General features: G+C 38.0%; 1 protein-coding gene across 3 annotated transcripts in view; it reads left to right on the top strand.

The window, feature by feature from the left end:
- MKL2 (MKL/myocardin-like 2) overlaps window positions 1-14,128 on the top strand; it is a 79,489-nt gene that overhangs the window by 17,408 nt on the left and 47,953 nt on the right. For all 3 annotated transcript variants that reach the window (XM_014936386.1, XM_014936390.1, XM_014936387.1), the window contains exon 2: window positions 92-294. In XM_014936386.1, the coding sequence (XP_014791872.1) occupies window positions 141-294 (154 nt within the window). In that variant the 5' untranslated portion in view covers window positions 92-140. The remainder of the gene's footprint in view (window positions 1-91; window positions 295-14,128) is intronic.

A 14,128-nucleotide genomic window follows, 5' to 3' on the forward strand; every position in this document is an offset into this window, starting at 1 on the left:
GTAATTTTTTAGTAAAATGGGAAAAAAAAAAAAAAAGTAGTGGGTCTACTTGATTTTTTTTTTTTTTCTTTACTATTTTTATCAACTCTAGAGTGATTAAGAGACCACTTGCACGCCCTCTCTCCAGACGGTGTAACACGATGGATCACCTGGGGACAGCGGATGCGGAGGACGACACCGGGTCGCTCCCACGGCTGGCTCCCAGTCCCCACAGCGAAGCAGTTGCCCACGAGTTTAAGGAACTCTCCTTGCAGCCCAATCAGTACCTGCCTCCTCTCACCGAACGGAAGAATGGTGAGTGCCAAAGTGACTGTTCTGCTTTTCTCTACGTTGCTTAAATGTTTTCTATGGGAATAATGATATTTCTTTGCTTTCTTCAAATAACATTAGTTGACTGTCTTCACTTGCTCTCCCCAAACCACGTTACGTAAAGTGCTACAGTGCTTGTTATGGAATCTGTCCTGGCCAGCTTCACACATCGTGGCAGCTTCGAGGTCTGACTTTAAAACCCCAACTGGAATACTTTGTTGAGGCATATAGAATGAGGAGTTTATATTTTTAACAGTTTTAAAACCACAGCTAGTATATAATAGAAATATTAGTTCAATGTTTTTGAGAGGTGGGGTAGCTATCAAGAACCAGGTTTTTTCCTGCAAAATAACACAGAATTAAAGTTTCACATTGTATCCCAGAAAGCTTAATTCATTACACAGTTTAAGGTTGAACAATGAAAGAAAAATAAGATTTACATTTTGGGAATATTTCCAGTATCTTTCCTCGTTGTTGATGTTGGCATGGCAACTTAGGAAAAAAGTGTTTCCACTGTTACAGTAAGCATCGGGAAGAACTAGGTCTGAATCCAAATGTAGGCTCATTTTTTATTGGTGAAAAGGCAGGAGCCTTTCTTTATCTTTCTTTTTTTTCTTTTTGTGATATTTGTTTTCCTCACACTAATATCTTCTAGTAATGAAGATTTGTTTTCCAGTATTTGTAGTAAATAGTGGGACCATTGAAAGTATCTAAATGAAATATTTGTTTTTTGAAGCATTTTAAAAAATAAATTCAGCTATTAATTCAGTTGTAATAGTATAAGCATTATTAAAAAAGAAAAAAGTGATCTGAACATCCTAGCTTTAAAGCAGAAAAAATGGAGATATATATTACTAGACTGTATGTATATAAAATACCTGAGGACGAGTCCAAGCCATGGTGTTCTGTGTTTCAGAAAGACATGGAATGTTGTCTATTACCAAGATGCTCCTGTTTATACAATGAGGGACTAAGTCTGTGGTGCTTTGTGTACGTACCCTCAGTACTATATACCACTCCGAGAAAGCAAAAGCTAATAAAGGGAAAATAGGATAGGGGAGAGACTCAGGCTTCACTTGTATAAATGTGGAATAACAGCCCCTTTGAATACTCGAGCTTGCCTTTGACAATTGCTTCCTTTTTTTTTTTCCATGTATAAAGATCCTGAAAAAGAGAATACTATGTTAACTAATATAATGTATTCCAAGTATTTTAAACTAAGGGACCTGTAGCTAATTTATTACTATTTTGGCTCTACATTCTTAAGTGTTATGTTTTGTAGGGCAGGAAAAAAATTGTAATTTGGGAGGCGTAGTTTTTGTTGGCTACTGTTTGATGTTAAATTGAAAATAGGTGTGTCTATACCAGAAGTTTGTTTTAAGATAGCTTAACAGCCTTTTACCTTTTTACTAAGGAAGCAAGAGAAAGACGTATTTAAAGAAAGATATTTCATAATGAGCCTAAAAATGCCAACACTGAACTCATAAAACTCATAAAAATGAGGATTTAGTGTTTGGTTTTTTTGCATCTTGTGTTTATATATTATACATCTGGAAATTTTATTTGTTTGGTTTTTTTTAATTGCCTGTAAAACCAAAATGGATCACATTGGTATCTATGTTGAGTGTAAATAAGTCAAACTTTTAATTTTTGAAGGCTACTACCCCAAGAATGCACTAAATTAAACAGGAAAAATCCCTTTTATAAGGGATTCCCTTTTATAAGGATGAAAATCCCCATTTTACAAGGGATATCAAGCTTGTAAATTTCTCTTTTGGCAAGCCTTGCTATGATTGTATTAAGTACATATTTATCCCCATCAAGTAATTTCATGGTTTTGTTATCTTCTTGCTTTTGTTAATAAAGATAAATTGTCAAACAAGCGGTAAAAGGAGGTACACAGCTTCAGGTGCGAAACCTACTCATGTTTGGGCTTTAGTCTTTTGGTTTTAGTTCTTCTGTATTGGACAGCTGGTTCTTAGGCATTCTTCCCATAACTTGAAGTATTTTGGTGCTTTCACGAATCAGTGAAATAATTTGTAGGTAGGTTTTGTATTGTCTTCATGTATAATCTACTGCTTATTTATTTTCCCAAGAAAAGGTCGTGGTAAGAGATTTTAATGCTTGTGGGCTCTAGCTTGTTGAAATAACAGAGAAGATTTTCAGAAATAAAGGGGTTGTAGGGAAATTAATAATTTGAGAAGCTGCCTTTCACTCTGTGCGCCATTTCATTTAAGAACCATTGCCCTGTTACTCATAATTCCTTTTGATTTAGGATCCTGTAGAGCTTTACTGTCCATAGCAAGTATCAGGCTTCCCACAAAGATTTCAATGTCTGTGAAGTTCACATAATGGGCTGTGGCCTCACTTCATGTGTGTCTTTTGTGACAAGACAAAGTCATCTGGCTGGGCTTGGCCCAAAGATTAGGCATTGTTTTCAAGGCCATTATTAACACAGCCCTACTGCTTTCAAAAAAGAAAAGGCTCAACAATCTGCAAGGCAGATTGAGAAATCGTATAATTGGAGGACTGATGGACACTGGTGCAATTTCCTATCCTTTTCAGTTTTATACATCTTTGTAATGTTGTTCAAGCCTCCTGCCACTGAGAGCATGCTGCTTTAGTAGTATTTAAATAAATCCTACATTAACTTAAGAGGAGCCTCCTAGTTCTTTTCCTGTCCTTATGTGAAAGATGAGATAATATCTGACTTTATATTGGCTGACTCGTTTTGTTCCTGAAATAAATGGACATATATGTTCAAATTGCCTTTTTAAAATGACAAAAAGAGGTTTTGGCACTGACATCCTCCAGAGCACCCAAACTATTGTTCACCCATAACTTCAGATTTAATAATCTTGGTTAACTGGTTTAAAATAAATTTTTTGTAGAAATTATGAAAGTCAGCAGAAAATTTCTAAAAGTAAAATTTGAACTTAGTGGATTCATATGAAAAGTAGCTTTAATACTTAGTCTTTGTTTTTACTTTTTATCCAAACTGGATTTCTTCAGGAGTATTTTACCATGTCACTATTTTATAAAGTCTGTAAGCGTCAGAGATTTTAGTACACAGAAGTACAACAGCACTTAATAAAAAAAAAAAATCTGAAATGTTTAAGTTTTTTCTATTGAATATTTTTCTGCAGTAAGCATTATGCTTACTGTGAGCTTTGGTAGTGATCCTTTAAACCTTTTGTTTACTTGAATGAGTCTTTTGGCAGTAGTCCAGTAGAAGGCTGAATTATTCTAGTATTGTTCTGCGTGGTGCAGCTAAGCTGCCTTGCACAAGTTAGTACAGAATCTGCATTTCGAGCTTTTCCAATGACACTAGAAGTGTGGGAGGCTTATGCTTTGCTTTGGTTTTGTTTTACATGGAGGTAATCACAGCAGGGTAACAGAAACGTACAATGCAATTGCTTGCTCGTACCTGGTGTGCCAACAGTCGTTTGAGGTGTTGCTACTTCATCCTTTTTTCACATTTTTCTCCTCTTGCCCTGCCCAGTCTGCTCCCAGAGATCATGGTCATAGCACCAAGCAAGTATGAGAGTTCAAGGGAGTATAGCTCAGTATTTTACTGTAAAATCTCATGGTTTAGAATAAGCTCTTCTGAAACTGTTGTCACTTGAGTTGACAGATGCTCTGCTAACTCTGTTGAAGAGGTTGTAACTTACAGTAGAGGATCAATAACACAGAGTCTGAGGCCAATAGCATCTTAAGCTTCTCCAGCCATTTACTACATGCAGGTGTTTACTCCCTGATGAAAGACAAATGGATAATTTCTTTGGGGAGGGAGAGGGAGAGAGAGAGAGAGAAGGGCAGAAGCATATTCTTGTCCTCTCGAATGTCATTTTTCAGACAGAAGCCTTCCATCATAAAAAGTCTGTGAAACACAAATACTAACCAGTTAATGTTTCATATTTTAGTAGCAGGGCAAGTAATAGGAATTTTCAAGCAGATTTGGTAGATAATGGTTTAATTGCAAGGCTGAAATACTTCAAATGAACTGTCTCTAAAGCCAACACTTGAATTATTTGGGGTTAGAAAAACAAACTGTTTATAGAAGGCAATCTTGTATGTGTATTTGGGTGTGATAACAAAGAATCATCTTTCCAGGATGTTGTATGTTGGTCTTCTGGATTGTCACCATAACAATTTCCTATTTCCTTTTGACCTGTTTTCAAGTTAACAGCTGTGAATTACTAATGAAATTAATTTCAAGTTCTCATTAGTCTGCATCTTTCTAGGTAATTAAGCAACACATACAATACATTGATCATTTAAACTTGTGCCCTGTTCATTGCAGCATATTATTGTGCCTGTTCTCTGGAGGCCAACTCTTGTTCCACTTGCCGAAAAGCAGCAAAAGTTACCTTTCCATTGGTTCTGCTTTTTGTACTTGTCACCTACTGGGTAGACACTGAAGATGTGCCTGTGATTCTGTCAGTCTAATGGCAACCACTGGTGTATAGTCCATGTCTGTCATGAGTGGTTGGGTTCCTTGCATAACTGGAGATTGGGAAACAGAATTCCATGGCCTTAAGAAGCTCTTGGTTTGCATCCCTACCTGAAGGATGCCAGGCTGTGTATGCTGTATTTGCTTTCTTAGCCAAGCTGCTGTGTCCTTAGGAAGGACAGTGGTTGAAGGAGGAGAAGAGTGACACAGATGAGGCCCTTCTTTAGGAGCAGGAGGGGGAAAATTGATGATGAGGTGTTGTTTAGCTGGACTGCAGTGGAGGAAGAATGACAGAGTAGCAGGCAGCGCAGCACAGCTGAAGTACTAGTCAGAACAATATGCTACCCACACGCTGTACCACGGTTTCACAAGCTTCTGTCTGAGAGCCAGGAGGTGGCAAGGGAGGGAAGGATAGGCTGTCTGCTGCTGACAGCAGGAGGGTGGATGGGAATGATGCTGCTTGCAGCCTTCTAACCTGCTGTTTCAGAGCCAAAGGGTGGGAAGCGATTGCACACGCAGATACCATCAAAAAAAGGAAGCACTGCATAAGCAAAGCTTTTTGCATGGTGAGTTAGTCCTTTCCCAGAACTGGTGAATGTGCCACTTTGGCTGGCAGGGGTAGGTGTGAGGGTCTGGGTGTCAAGAGCCATGCAATCATCATTGTTGCAAGATACTTGTAAAATGGAAAGGTCCTAGCCTCTGTGTTTTACAGCAGTCTCTCTTGTCTTTGCAGTGGCTTCCTTTGCTGTCCCACTGCGCCAGAATCTCCTTATGACAGTAGTTCCTAGTTTCTAAAAAGAAGAGACATGCAGGTTGCTCTCGTGCAGTCATCATCTGCAGATAATTGCCTGGTTATGTTCTTGTAAAGTAGGTAGAGAATTGGTTGGATCCTATACGGGCCATTTACTGTCCTTTAGCACTCCAGGCCTTCTTCAGCTCTGTCTGGGCTGTAAATCATTTCAGATTGTGAGTCTGCCTGTTCTCACTCCTTTGCATTGTGTGGAAGGAAGAGTTTTGTTCCAGCTAATGGAAGCTAATGGGTGTGTGCTGCTCTCATCTCAGAACCACGGTAGATACAGGATTGCGTTCTGGTTCTGTTTGGGCTTGTACATTTTGTACTGGAGGAGGGTAGAGAAGATAGTGATGTGCCTGCCGTGGCTATCTGCTAGATCTCGCTTTTCAGTAGCTAACAGCTAATATTCTACAGCAGAATTGAGCTAATTGAGAAAATAGCTAAGTTTTCGATGTTTTCTCAGGAAAAAAGCCTTGGGACAGTGAATATCTTGAAGTAAAAGCAAGACTGGTAAAATATCTATTAGATGAAATTAGCCCAAAGAAATGAGTGCTTCTGGCTGCATAAGAACAATGACATTCAGGAGCAAACGTCATTGAGGCCCAGAAGGTCAGATGAGGATGACCACTTCCTCTGGGCCACTAGAGCTTGTGGGAAACAATGAGTTAAGGTGAAGATGCAACACACCCACCCCTCTCCAATCAAAACAAAAACCCTGCAAACCCAAAAAAAACCCAAACCAAAATGAAAACAAATACTCCAAATGGTGTATATTGAGTTCTCCTAAGGGACCAGCGGAGCCAGCTGGGAGACAGACAGTTCTCAAAATAACTGAATGAAATCTACATCACACTTAGCCTAATGATATTATTTAAATAAATTTGATGAACCAAGGGAATTTTTCTGGCATCTAAAAGAGTCGTGGGTATATTAGTTTGCCTGTTATCTCTTATCTTCCACTCCCTTATTATGTAGCACTGGTAACATGCATTCTTGGCATAGCTTTATGGCTTCTGAACAAATTCTTAATCCTCTGTACAGTTAATAGATTTGAAGCTGCAAATTTGATACTAGGGAATCGAGTGAAATTTGGGACATCTTCCCTGTATCTGTGTACGATAGGGATTTTTCCCACTCTTTTGAGATCTGCAATTAGGCATGGTTTTTCCTCTCCAAGTGGTACATAGGTAGGTTACTGTGCTTAGAAGTTATTTTCTTAAATGAGTTGGGAGAAGTGGAGAAAAGATGGCTAGTAGGAAGACCAGAGAAGAACAAATGAAAAATGTAGTTCTGATTAATAGATTGGCACAGAAAATAATTGAAAATGTCAACTTAAATTCAGCAGTTTCATAGTCACTAAGCTGAAAGCAATGAGATCTGGCAAAAAAAGAACCAAACCACCAAAACAAATGCCCAAAGTAACTATATTCTAAAAGAACTGTCTATATATAGAAGTAGTATACAATTTATATAAGTTTACAATAAAAGAGTGTATGTATGTGGTATAGTGTATATATAATGTGTGTGTAGAATGGTTGCCCGCAGAGGCCATGGAACCTCCATCCATGGAGATATTAAATATCTGACTGGGCACAGTTCTGGGCAGCCTGTTCCAGCTGACCCTGCTTGAGCAGAGGGTTGAGCTAGGGCATCTCAAGAGGTTGCTTCCAACCTCAGCAATTCTGTGATTTGTCTTTCCTTTAAGGTTTTAATAGTCGACGGAACATCCAGTGCAAATATTCTACTAAATAATCCTTTGTAAGAACACATAGCATATTGGGAATTAATATATATTTGTCTCTGTGTTTTGGGTTTTTTTTGGCATGCTGTGGTTTTTTTGGGAGTTTTGGTTTGTTTTGTTTTTATTAATAAACAGTGCCAGTAGAAAAAACAAATGTCTTTTAATGTGTGGATTCTTTTAGTCTTCCTGTAAATATATGAATGTTGTCTTGTCTGTTGTGAGATGAGAGAGCAAACTGAGTAGGTACTGATTTCCCAGTAAGTCTGTCTTTGTCATTGGTACTGCCAGTTCCCACAATCCTAGCATTCCCAGGGCATCAGTCAGTGTCTACAAGGAACAATTTTCAAATATTAAAGCATGTGAAAAGACGCACAGGCCAAAACTCAGAGCTCTCTAGGGACTGTGACCTCTTAAATGGAATATATTCTGACATTTTCACAGGCTACATGAAAGAATTCCAGCAGGGTCACTTCATTTGGTAAACTTCTAAACAAACATTCTGTCATTTTAGTTTGATTTATAGGTTGTTTTTTTTTTTTTAATTATCTGCTTATTGTGAAGAGATTAACATGGGAGACATGACCTGTGACTGACACAATTTAAAGCATCTAGTATATGTGAAAAGATCCTGTTAGAGGGCTTGGCATTTGAGTGATTACAGGAGATATGGAAAGTATGTTTAAAGAGATCTCTTGATCAAACTGTCTTATTCTGACTTTTTTTTCCTGAAATTCCTTGTGGGTAACTAAATGCATAGCAAGAAAAGAATGTTGAGTTAATTTTAAATTCCACAGGATAATTGTTTTAAATTGTTAGAACTAAATCCTAGCTGTGTGTTATGCTGACACATTAGCTTGTGATACAACCACCACAGGAAGGTAATGCAGTGCAAACGGAGCTGGTAATTCATGTGCAGTACTTACTAGATCAGCCTTTTGCAAATCACAGGTGGAATTGTGGATGACCAAATACTGTCCTTTAAGAATTAGATTTATATACATATTTGCAGTTAAACATATATATAAAAATATATTTACTGTATATTATATATACACACTTTAAAAATATGTATTTATTTATTTATATGTCTATATGGGCATGGCTGAATAGAAGGGAATTTTCATTTAAACAGTGAACACTGTCAACATATGTCCTCCCTTAAAAGGAGTTTGTGGAGGTTTTAGTGGGAGAAGAGAAGCAGAACATGCAGACTTATAAATTTGATACATCACTGTAAGTGTGTGGGATTTTTCTGGGAAGGGTAACTGAGGTAGGTGATGACCATAATTTGGGTTGTTTAGGTCTTTGTTACCACACTGGTGGAGAATAGAGGCAGAAGTGTCCAGTCCATCTGGCGTAATTCCTTAGTCACAGCACAACACAATGCTATTTTAAAAATTATGCAAATTTTTCAATTGACTTTTTTGAAAAACAAATGGAAAGATATACTTGATGTTTCAGTAGCAAAAGAATGTGAAGATGAGAGGCTTGAATGTTTTGGGGATTGTATCTTAAATACAAGCGTAAGACTTACTGTATGAGATTTACTGCTGATTTGTTTGACAAATGTCTGGAGTGTTCAAAGCAAAGAACTTACGTACTGGTATAGAAAAAAAAAGGGATTTTTTTTTTAACAAAACAGGAAGGCGGAATAGAAATCTATTGTAAGTGGCAGTTGGGAGTGTGGGGGGAATAAACAAAAAACTGCAAAGTAAAAACCCGTAAGTTAACATTTTGAGGTAACTTCTTACTGTTTAAAGAAGTAATAGAATAAATTCTAAGAGGGATTATTTAAATGAATGGTTTAGTTTGTGTAGTCAAAGCACTATTTTCCTATGTCAAGAAATTACTGCACAAAGATGAACTGGATTATCCTAACACAATAATAGACCAAGAAATCCATCAAGGTGTGCATAAGGCCAAGATGAAATAAATGTTTTAGTGATGAAGCTTTTTTTCCCCACTTCAAAATCTTGTGGTAGTGAAATAGATTAAATACCTAAAACTGATCTGATTTTTTGTCTAGAGTTTAATCTGTAGGTTTTTTGTTTGATGGGGTTGCAAAGGAATGAGCTCCCTATGATGTGAAGAGTTGGAATGTACCGCTAAAGTAATTGTTGCTTAGTTACCTCATGTTTAATGAGGTTGTAAAGTTGCTCACAGTGATCTCACCCGCCAGATCACTGATACTTAAAAAGATAAGGGGGCTGTTCCGAGTGGCAGGCAGGCACTGCGGAGGGTACAACATTGCTGCATCGTTTCCTCCTTGACATTGTGATTTTGGCGACTATCTGTTAGGCACTTCCTCTTTTTAAATAATGTTTCTTTTCTGTAGGCCTAAGATTGGCAGAAAGTCTGTGTTGCAGGAGGATGGAATGAACAAACATTGATTACCTTAGATTAAAAGCAAACAATCGTTTATGAAAAACTAGTGCAATACATTGTTATTAAATTAGATGTTATTGGATTTTGGTTTATGGAACTGACAGGAATGTTCCTTTTTTCTTCATTTCACCCGCTTGTATTCAATATATACCACTCAAATAAATTGAAATTAAAATGAGAGGTGTTTCTATCCTCTGAAGATGAAGCGAGTTCCAACAAATTTAGTTTTTATTGAAACAAAAAGCTTGTGTATGTTCAACTGCTGGTTTTCATAGGCCAATGTTGTTTGTAATTGGGTTTAAACTTGTAATTGACCAACACAACATGCACTGCTTAAGATTTTCTTTTAGATGAAAGAGTCACTTATGTTTTGTTGTTTGATAGAAACTAGAGTTTCAGCCACAATTTTTTTTTCTAGCTCATTACAGGTTTCTGTATGACCCTCGGTGTCATTTAGCTATTTTTACTGGTAAAAATAGTTTTTTTGGAAACAGGTAGGTGTTTACATCAGAGAGGCTATACATCCAATATTTACTTTGAAAATGAGTAGTTCAGTAGTTCTCTTTCCTTTATTATGAAACTTGTATTTAAGTCCACAGTCTGCAGCAGAAAAACAAGATGAAAATCTAGCAATTTGAAACAGTTTTTTCAGCCCGTTTTTTCCTAGTGCTGTCAATTTCAAATGACAATCCTAATTCCAGCTGCCTCTTAGAAACTGAACACAAAAGCATTTCAAACTGAGTGGAGTTGAAAGACCCTGAGCTTTTCTTGTATATATTTTCTATTTCATGGTTGTGTTCTATCTATTGTTTAACTGCTAAATAAAGAAAAGACTTTAAAGAGTAATCAAAGAACAAATAAGTATTAGTGAAACAATATCAACTTATTCTAAAGTATTTTTTGTTATAGAACCAAATGGGTAATTTGAATGGGAAAGTATTAAGTTCCCACTGTTGAAGTCTGCCACCAGTTCTTTAAAGATAAATGTGGAATTAGTATCCTTTAAAACCAACAGTGAAAGTTACTGCGGTACAAAGCAGTTTTTATCTGTCAAAACAATGACCTTCAAGACAGATACTACTGAAACATGGGAATTATGTTTGAAGTATCAACATGGTGTTTGTGGCTGATGACAGGGCTTCTCCTTTTTTGCAAGATGTTAAAAAATTACTATCCGATTTGAAAGTGCATAAGTAAATCTGAGAAGCAGGTATAGCGCTTTAGCAGTCAAAGGTAAGAACATACGTTAACTATTCCAGGAGAGTTACAAATTTATTTTATTGAGTGGGGAAAAGGGAGCTCTTAAATGCAGGTAGGCTGGCTTTCGGGGAATCACGTTGCCTTGAATCAGATGGAATCTGCTGGTGACTGGAAGACGCCTTTGACCAACTGAGTATTGTTAGTTAGCAGATTAATTTAGTACTTGAATGTGCTAACCAGCGAAGGGTGACTCTGTTCCTTCCAGTACAGTTCTTAGGAATGTGAGAAAGTTGCTCATAAGAACATGCACTTTTCCCATTTTGCAGTGCTGCAGCTACAGCTACAGCTGGCAGTTTTGAGATGCCCCCAGGTGCCTTGTGAAAATGTCTCAGAATTTTAGGCTTTTCTAGTAGATGTGTTGAAACATGGTGATTATTTTTTCTTTGAAGCCTTATCACTAAAAATAGTAGAACTATATATTGTTGATCACCCAAGTAACCAGTATCTCCAAATTATGAGTTGAGCTTGGATTAGTGCATATTCAAGACTGCTGGAAAAACATGATGTTGTTGGAATATGAGTCCTTTTTCATGAAGAGAGAGATAAATGTCATTCTTTGTGAGGGATTTAAGAGAAACTGTTCCCTGGGCAGAATGTCCAGGCATTCTCAATATTCACAGTATAACTGAATCTAAACAAAATCTATTTTTTTTCTTCCAAGGTAACTTTTCTTCCTCTTCAGTTGTTATGTCTGCCCCCTCCCCAACTGTTCAATACTGCATAGCATTTATTGGCAACTACAGTACTTGGTTACATCAAAAATACACAGCATCATTTTGACCATCTCTCCTGGTCTAGACAAGAATTTAATCATTCTTATTTTCCATAAATTCTGTGATTCCTGCTTTTCTTCATAAAGTTATTTGCAAATGACTGTTGAGATTTTGATCAGACTTCTTAAAGCTGTTTTAAAATATTAATCTGTATGTTAGCTTTTACTGAACTAGGAGGTGAATTTGAACCAAAATGTAAGGCTTGACTCCAAGTGGCTGAAGCATAAGCATATTAGTTTCTGTAAATTCTGCTGTGACATGGGTACCCTTGAAAAAGGGGAGGAGAGATGGCAGGAACTCCGTGCCACCAAAGCTCATCTTTCTGAACAGGAGAGAACATTCACGAGGGCTTGATCTGCTGTTGCCCAACTGCTGTTACTGTGATCCGGCATTCACCTGAGCACTGGACACGCTTAATTTATATAAAGCACTGTAAACAGATAAGGATGGATAGAACTACCTTCAGAGCTATGACATTTGAAGGAAATCTACACACTTCAGAAAATGTATGAATTGCACTGTACCCTTCCCATAAAACAATTTCTGCTGTTACATATTGTTACACAGAATATATTAATTCATCCAAACTGTTAACTTCTCAGTTGGCACAAGAAGAATATGGAATTATAATCTTTTATATCTGTAACTGTGTGAGAGTCTATTTATTGACTATGTCAGATTTTCATATAGGTTTCTAAGGCAGTATGTGTTTGTATTCTGTTTGTCTGGATTATTTTTTTCTGAATGTGTGGAGTTTCTCAACAGTAATTTTGTTTCTTATGCGTCATCATCTGTGTTCCGGCTGAGGCAGTGAGGAAGTTCATTTGATGTATTGAGGAGTTCTTCAACAGTAATTTTTTCTTCCCCCTTGAGTTCAGTAAAAATCATTGTAAAAGCATCACTGTATTGGAATGGTCTGTAGTTTGTATTTAAGCAAAATCTGATTTAGCTGATAATTTTTATACAAGTGATGTGCAAAGAACAACTTTCAGCTGGGAAAGCTGTCTCAAATCATTTGTACTGCGAGAGTTTTTCTTTTGCCTGTATTTTCAGCTCCTTAGATGTCAAGAAGTTGATATGGCCTAGTAAACTCACATCTCCTTTGAATTTGCCAGTGTGAGCAGGTCCAGGTTTCCCTCCTCCCAGCAGTAGGAAGCCGGGCAGGAGTTCCCATCCCTGCTGGCTCTGTCACACAGCCCCGCACCCCCTGGACTAGTTCCTTGCCCCAGGAGTGCACTGTTGAGGTGAACAGTCGGTGTTGAATGATTGTCTTGTAGAAAGATCCAAGGAGGCAGCACAGTTTTTATATTTTTTTTTCTAGTTTCCACTGCATCAGGTATTTGTTATTGTATATAGAGCTTCTCAAATCTGATGCCATAGAAGTGAAACAGATTTTCTGAGTGGAGATGTCCTTTATAACTTCAGGCTGAAGGATTTGAAATATGAAGTAGGGGTGTGGAAAATATGTAATGATAGCATTTTTAGGTCAAAGGGAAGGGAAAAAGCACCTGCTTGGGTTACTTGTTGACATGAAGCGTCTACTTAAAATGATGTATAGTTGATTTTTTCTAAATGCATGAAATGCAAACTACTCTGCTGTTCCCTCATAGCTAATGACAGATAATTAGAGGGGCTTCCTTTCCCCAAAACTGTCCAGGTTGACACTGAAGTTGATGGCTCATGTAAGATAAATGGGATATGCTGGAGAGAATCACAGATCAGAAGCTGTGGGAGGAAATACTCTTAAAACTGCTGGGAGTAATGAGATGTGAACTGTAATGTAAAGAGGAAAACAGTGAAATACTTGTTTTTTAAGATATTTACAACAAGGAGCAGACTCTCTCTTATGCTGCATGAAAAGACATGGAAGTAATCACTGGGTTTCCCGCTTAGCTCTGCTAGATAAGTGTCTCTGAAACCAGACCTGGGGCTGGGGCCAGTGAGAAGGTTCCTCAACAGAACTTTTTCAAATGCCAACGTGCGGCTTTGTTTACTGGTGAAACTTAATGAGTAATGAATTTGTCAGTGAGGCAAAGATAAAGTATTTCTGCTGCCTGCAGCAGCGTTCAGGGGAGTGGGGGAAGGGAGAAGGGAGGGGAAAAAACAGAGAGAGTCCTCAGCAGTAGTTAGTCTTAGGTATCAGCGAATGCTGCTCCTTCAGCAACTGCTGGATTTATTTTTAACTGCTTGACTCATTCTTTGTCAGATGATTGACCATCAAGCTGCATATTGAAACACGAATGTGCAGAGGAAGCAAGCGTAACTAAAGGAAAAGGGGGAGTGGTTGTCTGGGAAAAGAGGTGGGATCTGGGAGTTGAGCTCCAGAGGCTGGTGCCCGCTGCCCGAGGCGGTACCGGCGCAGGGAGCGGAGCGGAGCGGGGCCGATGGCTGCTCACGGCGGCAGGGAGCCGCGG

This window comes from Calidris pugnax, unplaced genomic scaffold (assembly GCF_001431845.1).
Source record: "Calidris pugnax isolate Ruff unplaced genomic scaffold, ASM143184v1 scaffold17, whole genome shotgun sequence".
Lineage (NCBI taxonomy): Eukaryota > Metazoa > Chordata > Aves > Charadriiformes > Scolopacidae > Calidris > Calidris pugnax.